The sequence below is a fragment of the Zeus faber genome, assembly GCF_960531495.2.
Source record: "Zeus faber genome assembly, chromosome: 6".
NCBI lineage: Eukaryota > Metazoa > Chordata > Actinopteri > Zeiformes > Zeidae > Zeus > Zeus faber.
Window position 1 is genome coordinate 6,948,056 of NC_137201.1, and position 12,558 is coordinate 6,960,613.

General features: G+C 43.0%; 1 protein-coding gene across 1 annotated transcript in view; it reads left to right on the forward strand.

The window, feature by feature from the left end:
* LOC307231606 (guanine nucleotide-binding protein G(o) subunit alpha-like) overlaps positions 1-12,558 on the forward strand; it is a gene marked incomplete at both ends in the record, with an annotated part of 99,536 nt that overhangs the window by 73,578 nt on the left and 13,400 nt on the right. The window contains one exon of the mRNA XM_080002371.1: positions 5,813-5,942. Within this exon, the coding sequence (XP_079858497.1) occupies positions 5,813-5,942 (130 nt within the window). The remainder of the gene's footprint in view (positions 1-5,812; positions 5,943-12,558) is intronic.

Genomic DNA, 12,558 nt, shown 5'->3' on the forward strand with positions numbered 1-12,558 from the left:
GTACAGTGACAAGCCCAAACTACCTGAATAACATCATTAATTAAGTCATTGTGCCCCTGCATGAACAACACAGGCCTCATTTCATCTTCATGGACGACAATGCTCCAGCTCATGGAGGTCGCATCATTAGGGAACGGCTGCTGGAGACTGGGGTACCTCCAATGGAGTTGCCTGCACTTTCTCCAGATCTGAATCCAATAGAAAATCGATGGGATCAGCTGAGTGGCCGTGTAGAGGCTCGTAACTCTGTGCCCCAGAACCTCAATGACCTGAGGGCCGCCCTTCAAGAAGAGTCGGGGGCCAGGCCTCAGCAGACAATAAGTCGACTTGTGAACAGCATGAGACGTGGTTGTCAAGCTATAATTGATGCTCAAGGGCACATGACAAGTTATTGAGACGTTGACATTTTTTGTTGTGGTGTACCCACCACTGTTGTTGGCTTTTGTTTCCATAAATTTCAAATTTCGAAAGCCAAATATCCCTAACTTTTTGTGAGTAGTGTATATGCAGTGAAATCTCAATGCAACAATGATTACACACAATATGTCCTAGACTGAACACAATAGCCACCTACCTACTTGACTAACTGATTCCTAAAACGTGATGCAGTAAGTCGAATACTATAGAATAAAATAAAATAAGAACTCAAAGGTAATGCAGGGTGGGTGTACAAAATAGAATAAAGGGAATAGGCTTATGTATATGGGATAGAGTTATGTATATGGGATAGGCTATTTATGTATATACAGATACTGTATGTGCATTAAAGTGGCATGTGAATGAAGTGAGGTAGTGTTTGTGGGATAATACAGCACAGTATACAACAGTACGGCGCAGCAATACGGTAACACCGAACAACCCAGAACAGTGACACAGTATGCGGTACAGTATGCTACATACAGTACAGTAAGGTAGTGGAGCCTGTGTGTGGCTCAGTGAGGACCCCTGGTGAGGTCAGCATTGACAGTTATTATGGCTTGCGGGAAGAAACTTTGTCTCAGTCTCTGTTTTAGCTGTGTGACTGCGGAGGTGCTTGCCTGACCGCAGTAGCTGGAACAGTCCGTTGTTGTGGTGATGAGGATCCTTCATGATCCTGCGGGCTCTGCTACTACACCTCCTGGTATATAAGTCCTGCAGGGAGGGGAGGGTAGTTCCAGTGGTACGTTCAGCTGAACGTACCACCCTCGGCCCGCCTGTCCTGAGCAGTACAGTTCCCAAACCAGGCAGTGATGTTGCCTGTCAGGATGCTCTCCACTGCTCCACAGTAGAAGGACTTGAGGATCCTCACCGAGACCCGGAATTTCCTCAGCTGCCTGAGGTGGTAAAGACGCTGCCTCGCCTTTCTCACTAGAGTGTCTGTTTGTAAAGTCCATGTTAAATCCTCTGTGATGTGGACTCCCAGGTACTTGAAGCCTACTTCAAGGTTGCTTCCAGGATACTGTCCACGTTCTCATCGAATTGGCGCTACTCGTTCTTGCTGCTGGCTGGGGGCCACTAAACTCGCGCGTGTTGTTGTGCTGTGGGTGGTACTAGAGCTTCTGGAACTGGGAGGTTCTGGGCACTGTGGGGTGACTCCTGGCCTGGCTCCTCCTGCGTCTCACCAAGGTTGCTCCTTGTGCGTTGCTCCAGCTGCTCACCTACAGAACACTGCATTTTGGCCTACTAGTTTATTAAGAAGAATACTTTGTTCTTTTACTTAAGTATTTTTTCATCACCAGTAGCTTTACTTGTAGTTGAGTAATATTTCAGTAATGTAACAGTACTTCTACTTGAGTACAGATTTTCAGTACTCTTTCCACAACACTATCTAGCCATTATGATATTGATATCACCGCCGCATACTGTACTTCTAAGACAGATTTGAGTTTGTCAGGAATCAGTTGAATAGCTCCACCTTGTTTCCATATCTCCATCTATGTGGGCATTTTTGTGGGACGAGAGCACCATTTTCTATCCACCTCCACCCATCTAATTATTTGTCTTATTCATCTGTAATTTATGAATGAATTATGTGATTAAAGAATGCGCTGCTTTAACATGTGAGCGTTTGTGTATTTATATCTGTATGCCTTTTAAAAAAAATTAGATTTGATTCAGTTACAGTGGGGAGCTTTAGGAATGTGGGGTTGGGGGTGTGAAGCTAAGGTGGGGGCGAGGCAGAAAGAGGAATGAGAGGAAGTGAAAGGAAGGAGGGGAGGTGTCCCGCTGTGATCTCTGCTGTAATTACCATAATTCAAATGCACACTATGTGTGTGTGTATATCCACACACACACACACACACACACACACACACACACACACACACACACACACACACACACACAGCGGTGTGGTTGATACAAGCAGATGTAATATCCAATTATTTTCTGAGGTGGTTGCAGAATAGTATCTGACAGCCAGTGTCTCTTGGCATCTCTCTCTCTCTCTGTCCCTCGCCCATCTGCTTTGACTCTGCCTGGTACGGGTGTCACGATTTTGATTAGAAATCGATCTAAATGAGCGTTTCTTTTTTAATTTCGAAATCACAATCAGGTTTGCGATTCTCCCCGTCCGGTTACCATACTGGGGACTGCTGCGTCGACTGAGCTTGCCCGGCTCTGAACCGAATTTCATGAAATTTGGTTCGGGGTTGGTGAGAGCAGCAGCCAAGGGTCCATCAACACACACTGCACCCCCCTGGCATTAGGGCTGCAGGAACGAAATTCAAATAGAATTTGAATATTACCAAAAAAAAAAACAATAAAGTTGAATATAGGTTCATGCAGTTTGTTGCACAGTGACCACACATTAGAGAGAAATAATCCCAGTTAGGATGTACGGAGTCGCATGAGTGCATGGGTGCATGGGTGCGTCTCCCTCACCTCTGACGTGTCACTGTGTGGAAAACGGAGAGTCAACCTTTGAACAGAATGTCCAGTAATTCCACAGATGTGACGATGAACGTGGGAAATAAACCCGACCATCACCAAGAGAACAACTGTTTTTCTAAACAAATCAAGACTCAATAGTCAAACAATGGCGTAGCTGTCAGAGCTGGAAAAAAAAAGATGTTTAAATCGAAAATTGAATTGTGACCTTGAAATTGAAAGCGAAATCGAAAGGTGGATTTGGAGAATTGTGACACCTCTACTACCCGGTCACTTTCTTCAACCCCTCCATATCTGACACTCTGGACTGTGTAGCTCCTTTAAAATTGAAAAAGAAAACCAATAGCTAAATGGTCAAAGGGTAACAGTGTGGGTACCCCCTGACTGAATGACTTCTCCCGTGCTCTTAGAGGAGCTTGTAGGAGGGCAGAGCGCAAATGGAAAAAAGACAAACTCCAGATTTCGTACAAAATCTTAAAAGATTGTTTAAAGCTCTGTTAAGACAGCTATGGCACGATATTATGCTGAACTAATTAATAAAAATGCCCGCAATCCTAGAATACCTTTCAGCCCAATGTCTGCATTGTGACTTGACTGCTGTCTGCACTGGTCACACATATGAACCCCTCCTACTGTCTGTCCCTTAGACATTATACCGTGAGGCCTTTTCAAGGAAGTTTTTGCCACAGTCTGGTCCCCTATTTTGGCTATGCAGGTACTCCTCAGTTAACGACCGAGTTCCGTTCCTAGGACCAGGTCGTTAAGCGAATTGGTCGATAAGCGAGGACCCGTGTCATTTCACGGTAAGGGGGCGTGGCCATTGCGAACGCTAGAAGGGTAGTGAATACTGACAGACTGAGAACGATAATGCGCGATGAGTCTTGACGCTGAGACGCCACGCATGCAGCGTGCACCGCGGTAAACACAGCTATGTATAAATGTATGTATATCTTATGTATACAGACAGTGACAATGCAGTAAGTCTGAACGGTCCTTAAACAGGGAGGTCGTTAAGTGAGGAGTACCTGTTATTTATAGCTCTTTAACAAATGGAGTTATTCCTTCCAGTTTTAAAAATGCAATTGTGCAACTCCTACTGGAGAAACCTAGCCAAGACCCCAATCAACACAAAAACTCCCCTTGGTTCTATCCTTGAGAAATCCAATATCGTGTATCACTGTTATGCGGGTGACACACAGTTTTACCTACCAGTGAGACCCGACAGCGCCTGTACTCTGTATAACCTCTTTAACTGTCTAGACGACATCAAATACTGGATGGCGAGGAACTACCTTCAACTAAATGAAAACAAAACAGAAGCAATTATATTTTGCCCTCCTTTCACTACCATAAGCAATGGCTTGGTCCCCTGTCTGCAAACTTTCATAATGCAGTTAAAAATATTGATGTCCTCTTTGAGACTTCTTTAAATATTAACAAACAAGTTATTTGTGTTGTTGTGTTGAACCATAGCTAAATTATATTAAAACCGTCTCTATCTCATAAAGACCCAGAAACAGTCATCCATGCTTTAATCACCTCTCGGCTGGACTGCTGTAATTCCCTGTATATGGGGTTCCACCCTCTCTCAACTTCAAATGGTTCAAAATGCAGCTGCTAGACTTTTACCTGGTACAAAGAAAAGACAACCCATCACTCCTGTTCTGGCGCACTTGAATTGGTTGCCAGTAAAGTTCAGAATTGATTTTGGAATGTTACTATTTGTTTTTAAAGCCCTAAATGGATTAGCTCCACAGTACATTACTTATCTGCTAACTCCATATTATTAAGGCCCCCAGGTCATCCTCACAACAACACTGCTCAGTCCCCCACTCATACCTCAAAACCAAAGCTGAAAAAAATACATTCAGTTTTGCTTTGTTCGCTGGCACACATTTCGAACGTGACTTAGTACCGCGCAGTCCTTTTTCCTGTCCATCCATCCGTCCGACTCGACTCCCCCAACAGGGCCCGGCGGTGTTCTACGCAAAACCAAACCAAACAAGCCATTCTCGATCCGTCACGGCTCAAACTGCGGTGCTTTCTGTAAACTGACCACAGGCGCATGGTGGCAAACACTCCGTTTGAGGAAGCGGATTGCGTTTTGTTTACCGTGTTGGCGTAGTGCGGCCGAGGAGGCGGAGCGCTGGGTGTGCCGGCTTTGTTTTGCGAATATTGTTGAATATTGTGAAATATTGTTTGAGCGTCTGCTCGGTTACGTTTTGTTTTTTTCTTTCCTGATGATTCAGCCCATCGTACGGGGGTAGTTAAAAAATAAATAAACAAGGGCTTTCGCGGGAAGGTCAGGGAGCACGGTCCCGGTCGCGCTCGATGAATAATTGATTAAGCGAGAGCCACATCATCAAATGAAGTTGTCATGGATGTTAAACAATTCAGGATACTTTTCAGTATCCTGTCTCACTGCATTGCAGAAATATCAGAGTACTCTGTACAGAATACAGAGTACAGAATACAGAGCAAAATCTGTCAAATTATTATTATTGCCCATTTTTTGATATAAGCTGTTGCTGACACTTCAATTTCCCAATGAAAGTATCTATCTATCTGTCTGTCTGTCATCCATCTTTTTTTGAATAACTGTATATACAAGATATACACTATATATATACCAGTATATATGTGTGTGTGTGTGTGTGTGTCTTTTTTATTTGACCAGTGTTCCACAACATCATTAAAACAAAACAGTGTTTTATTTAAGGGGCAAAATAACCTCCAACTTTCTTTGTTGAGCTGTTTATTACTTAGACGTATTACTTACCTATATATTGTGAATTTAGTGCTTACTGTATCTTATCACTTTGGACTTCATGTTCCCCACTGAGCTGCTGCAATGCCTGGATTTCCCCTACGGCAGATCAATAAATTACTACTGTATTTTATCATATTGTATCTCATGTTATCTTAATGCATGTTTGTCCATCAGGCTGTTTGACGTGGGTGGGCAGCGGTCAGAGAGGAAGAAGTGGATCCACTGTTTCGAGGACGTCACGGCCATCATCTTCTGTGTGGCGCTGAGCGGCTATGACCAGGTGCTGCACGAGGACGAGACCACGGTAAGGAGCCAACACGCTGTTCTTGTCTTTCTTCGCTTTCTCTCTCTCTGGCTTATCCTGTCTTTCTTTATCTATCTTTCATCTTCCATCCACGCATACGCCTACAAAGGAAAACATGTGCTGAACTCAGATGGATATTCCTTATTGACGTTGGTGGACATTCCCTAAACCATAGTGTTCCAGATCCTGAAATGTGGCTGGAATATGCGCTTGCACACTGACTTTCTTTTTCACACTCAACAAAGTTGACCAGTTTAAGGAATTGTACTTGTTAATGCATTATGCATATATCATAAATATTATGAGTTTTATAATGTGTAATTTAATGTTCAATATTGAAACTCAAGTAGAGAATGTATATATAAATTTTGTAGGTCTGGGTTTGAAAATAAATAAGTAAAAATGTTTTTTGTCCCTTACTCGTGAGACATGAATACATAAATAGAGATGCATTTGATGTTGTGGTACTTGTGAGTACAGTATGTTAACATACAGTTCTCAAGGTGAATATAAAGAAGAAAGGGGGGTACCATTTCTCTAAGGTCTTTTCAACACTTTGAAGTGGAATTTGATTGCAGGTTTTGCGCATGCCGTCAATTCAATCGAGTGTGCTGGCACTCAAATACATTTGCGTACGGGTGGAGAACGTTCCTTTACCGGAGGCAGAGTGTGGGACAGGTTGAAAATGATCGTACTGATTTAATAACATTGGGTTAGGGTTATTGCGCCGGGCACACCTCCTCCCTGTCCATCGGGCATATATTTACTCATTTATATATTTTTATTTTTATTGCCTTATTTATTTGTTTCAGGATTTACTTCATAGGCATATTTTTTTTATTTGTGTGCTACATCCATGTATATCCTCTTTGTGTGCGCAATTGAATGATCTTTGTCTGTGTGCTGCTGCTCCGTCTGTCGCTCTCCAGCGCAGGGGGTGTGGACTGGGACTGCACCGCACCTGGTGAATTCTGCTGGGGAGGGGGGGGGGGGGGGGGGGGAGCGCTCAGAGCTGTTGAGTAAGGTGGTCAAAAAAAAAAGAAAGGGTACATGGACCCCCCACTCCAGCACAGATCACTGGGAGGACGTGCCTCTCTATATGCAAATCTTGTGATAATAATATAGCAATATATAATATAATCTCATGGAGAAAGATTTATATTTATTTCGTTTCTTTAGTTTTGTTACTAAGGAGGTTTTTTTTATTTTAGTTTGTTTCTGACATGTATGAAACAACATTTTTAAACACAACTGAAGGTGCTTTCACACATGCACTGTAAACCTGAAATTGTCCGCACATTAACCGGATAAGCTGTATGTGTGAACGCAAATGTCCAAATCATTTGACTATACCCAGCCAGTACCCTTGTACAAAGTCCTGGTAATGTACGATTGCACACTATGTGTGAACAGAGCAGGTAATTGTCCGGCGCACTCACAGCGAGTGAGTGGGCGTGTCGCATGTTGATGACGTCTCTATCATGCGGCCGTTATTTACCTTTGTGCGGATCTTCGTGCACGGAGCATAGCTGCTGCGTACTGCTTTCTGCTCTCTGTATTATTAATTTCCACTCTCTCGTTTATATTGTGGATATGCCAAATACATGGAGTATCCAGCCTCCTGCGCACTCTACCCAGGCTCCGCCCCTGGTCTAAACCAAACTGATTATTTCCAGTAGGTGTAAAGGTGTCTGACACGGACAATCTCCGTCTTTTTGATACATGTGCGAAAGGATAATTTTGAATAATGTCCAGATAATCAAGTCCGGACATTATCCAGACTTTGTCCTGAGTACATGTGTGAAAGCAGCTTGAGTTAAGGGACTGCCCCGTTCCGTTCCCAAAAAACCTGTGTTCCTACTGCCGGAACTGTGGAGACACACGTGTCCCGGTTGCTTTCCGTTGCTTTCTGTTGCTATGGGACTTAATTTAGTGTAAATACTTTCCGTGTAAATAATAAATCCTGCACTTCTGGAACAGAGAGACCGCATTTGTCGCATTGCATTACGTTCTATTCACGCGCAACCCCCACCCCCGTGCGCAAACCCCCCTGCCACACACACCACTCGGATGGCATGTGGCAGGGGGAACAGCCGTACTTTACTTTATTTTTAACTTCTCTGATTCGAAAGGCCAATCTACATTGATATGTGGGCCAAATATTGGCCCCCGGACCATCAGTTGAATAGCCCTGCACTTCACCGTCTCCTTCCCTATCTTCTTAAACAGCGTCCCCTAGAGGTCGCTCACACCAGCCAGAGCAGGCGAGAGAGAGAGATTAGTCACTTGGTGAAATTCAAAATGGCAGCCATGAGATCGCCACAGCTGGTGACATTAAAATATCACTGAGCCATCGTTTAAAGAAGAAACAAGCTTCTGCTGATGACTGGTAATTAAGTCTTTGCTTTCATCCCGCAGTCAGCAAGTTGAGATTTCAGAACAACGAGTTACAAGAGAGACTTTAATGAGCTGATGTCTTATCGACGGAGCAATTTAGGTTTTTATTTCACCAGATAAACATCAGATAAGAGAGAAGATTGTGGATCTTTAATATCCCCATGTCAAAACAGCTGTAGCGGTAGAGTCGGATTAGCGACGGCTTGGAGACACCCCCCTCCCCCCTCCCGCCCACGTGCTTTCACGGGAGTTGAAAGCTAATGTGGTGGTAGCGTGGGCGAGGAGCGAAGCGTTCCAGGTGTCTTGGACTGTCCCCTTAGATCCTCAGCTGGCTAAGTTAACTTATTTTGTCGTCGGTGGTTTTTAAGTCTGCGCCGTAGCAGCCGGAGGCATAAGCATAATACCGTCCTGTGGGTTTACCTCAGAGAACCCCCCAAAAAGCCATCCATCCCAACGGCCATACCCACCTGCACCGGTTGCAAATATTAACCACAATATATGAAAATACATTCTCCAAGAAATTAGGTGTAGCTTGCGGAGCTTTGTGTCAGACAGCCCGATGGCGCCATGCATTTCCACGCCCTTCGTGGGCTGGTCTATTTAAGCAGCAAATCCTTCCTGCCCTACCTGTTTTGCTCCCTGTGTTGCCGGGCTCCCTCCACCTCCCCCTGCATCCACCTGTTGGGTTCTACTCTTCTATCCAATGCGGGGATTCAAGCACAACACTTCTAGCTCACTAAGAATACCTATTTTTGCTTAACTATTCTATTCTTTTGATTCAGGGTCTTTTGCTTTCTGTGTCCCCAACAGTGACTTCAATTTAGTCATTTGTAACCCACCTCCATCTTCTTCTGATAGTGATAATGTTCAGAGCGTTCATTTTGGCTTTACATAACATTCTGCAGTGCCTCCCTGCCGGCCCAATCTGTTGCTTCTGGCTAATATCATTGAGTGGTTTTAATGAATTGTGAAATGTAGAGTGATATCTTACTGTGATGTCTGACGGTGATAAAGTACTCAGTTATGATTTGATGGCGAATAATTCCACAAGTATTTTGTCTGCTGAAATACCCAGGAGTTTTGTCTGCTGTTTGTGTGTTTAACATAGCAATGTTATAGAGTCATACCGCAGCCTGTCTGTACTGTATATAAGGCTCATCAACAAAGAAAACACTTGTTCTTCTCCATTATCCATCAGCTCTGAAATGAAAGGGTGGTGAGCTAAATTATCAATTGCCATTAGAAAAATTCTAACACACAGCCAGAACACACACAAATGTTGAATACTTTATACTTAAGTATCAAAGGTATTTAACTGTCCTCACAAACACATAAGCCTTTGCTTACTCATTGCCCCAATTTTCTGCCTGCCTTCCTTCTGAAAACTGAGCTTGAGCACAGACGGGGCCATGCCTACACACACACACACACGTACAAGTACACACACACACACACACACACACACACACACACACACACGTACATTGTGCACCATGTTGCTGTTCTTCTGTAATGACAACTGCTTTGGGTGTATGGGTCGGTCTAAGTCCTCTTTGCCTGCCCTAAAGACTTCACTTCCAGCCCAAGCGTGGGCAGGTGTGTGTGTGTGTGTGTGTGTGTGTGTGTGTGTGTGTGTGTGTGTGTGTGTGTGTGTGTGTGTGTGTGTGTGTGTGTGTGTGTGTGTGTGTGTGTGTGTGTGTGTGTGTGTGTGTGTGTGTGTGTGTGTGTGTGTGTGTGTGTGTGTCCACTTCCACGTGCGCCTATGGGGTTGGACTCTTGCGTTTTTTCCGTTCCTGCTCTATACTCCACCCTCCGGCATCTCTGGCTCTTCGCACTCCTCCTGTCACTCTCCCCGTCGACTGTCCTATCTAACCAATCAGCAGTCTCAACTTCTCAAGAAGCTCCGCCCACAGACAGGTATGAAACCTCCCGCTAGGTCGATATACTTACTCAAGCAGGCACAGGCGAGGGGTTGAAAGCAGTGGCTCTAGGATACAAAAGGGACCACTTTCAACTCAATAGCTGCAATTTTTCTTCACTTGGCACTTTTTTAAAATGGCAACCGAGTTAATTCAATAACAACCTGCCAGTTTACATGTTGGTTCCTTCATTGGCAGCAAAAATACAAGCATTTGATTAGTTGCTAAGTCATATTATTTTATCAAGTACAAGTAGTAAAAAACGGATCCCATCTGTGATAAAGTTGAAAGTAGGTTGGAGGGCTTTCATTTTGCCGGCAGAATTTTTTTGAAATTTTTATTCGGAAAAAACCTTCAATTAATTTCATTGCTGAATGTTAATGGGTTTACCAACATAATATATAAGGAAGAATCCAGTGAAGAAAAATGCTCCATAAATGTACCTAAATTCCAACATTCAGTAACTTCTAGTTTCATGAACTTGTTTTAAGTAACAACAATAACATTATTAATGTGTTGCGTCAAGTTTTTTTACACTATTGTCGTATTTATTACATAGATAACATTTTGTGAAGTCATTCTAATGTACTAAAGTTAGTGTAGCATGTAGATACTGTAACAGCTACAAAGATACATGTGCATGGACCTGTTCAGCCAACTTGCAGCAAACTTGCACTCTTCCCCACTTACAGCTTGCTTCCTCAAGCCTCACACACACTTATACTCACTCAAGAAACACATCAGAAACTGTATGTCCCCATAGATTAATATTGTTGCCCTGCTGAAAAGTGATTCTTCTGTTTTGAGGTTCTACTTCTTAGTATATATTCCTTATTCCTTGAAGTTTTTTCTGCCTTATGTGTTTGAAATATGTATCCATGTTTGTTGTCAACAAGTTTCTGTGTGTGTGTGTGTGTGTGTGCGTGCGTGCACCTTTTACCAATGTTAGGCTAAATGTAGGAAAGCAGGAAGTCTCCAGATATACCAGTATTTATTCACTTTTTTATCTGTACATTTCCTACTGGGACAGTAAATGAGTACACTTCCCACAGTAAATGTAGTTCATCTATAGGTCTCCTGGTTAATGTGGTAAGAACATTGATAGAGTTCATAGAATTACGATCTGGTTTCCTAGGATCAGAAAGGCACATGGAGAAATTCACTCGATAATTAAATACTTATAAGTTAAGTCTCAAAGAAGTTAGAGAATGCCAAATGATTGATTTCTTTGCCTTTTTCATGTCGTGTCATAAGCTTTTATTGACCAAGTTTTGCGATAGGCAGAGGATACTTTTCTCATTCAGAAATGTTCATGTTTCCTCCTTCAGATCTTGGTTGTTAATAGTGCAATGTACGCTGTAATAGTGTGATGAACACATTAAATACATAACCCTATAATTTTGTGGGACATATAGGGAAGGACAAATTAAAGTTGTGGCTTCGAGAATTCGCCTTGAAAACGTTTGTGTTTGACGTTTGGAATCCTGATGTGATGTGATCCAACCAACATTACCCATCTGCGAGGATCAGCTCTTTAATGCTGATAACCTCTGGGTGTCGTGCCTAGTTATTTACTTGTTCCTCACTGCTAGCAGGGAGCTTGACTTTGCTGTCATGCTTTTCATATTTATCAGCTAGTTTACCCAATTTCACCTAATGACAAATATCAAACAATATTTATTGTCAATACAGTAAGATATTTATTCAGTCAAACCCTCCAGTGGGTAAGACTGGGTTGGGTTAGACAAGCTTGGAGGCTCCTGTCCGCATGTTTCTATCCACAATTATCAGGAGAACTATGGATTTACTCAGAAATACTGTTGTCGTAGCCTTCTGGGAAATGGACACATTAACTCGTAAATCTTCAGGTTTCCTGCTTTTCTATATTTAGATTATTGGTTAATTATTGGATTTGCTGATTAGTTCATTGTCTTATGTCCTGTGTGTCTTTTTGTTCTTGTCTGAAAATGACAATGTGCACAAGTGTCATTCATGAGTGTTTGTGTGGCATTCTATTGATTTGATTTGTGCATGTGTCAGAGAGTCCCTTTGACCTGTGTGCATGGTCCCCTCCTCAGAACCGCATGCATGAGTCTCTGAAGCTGTTCGACTCCATCTGTAACAACAAGTGGTTTAAGGAAACCTCCATCATACTCTTCCTCAACAAGAAGGACCTGTTTGAGATGAAGATCAGCAAGTCACCGCTGGCCATCTGCTTCCCTGAGTACAACGGTAATGGAAAATGGTCAAAGTTAACGTGTTTAATGCATGCAATTAATCTTAAAAGGATAACGTGTCTC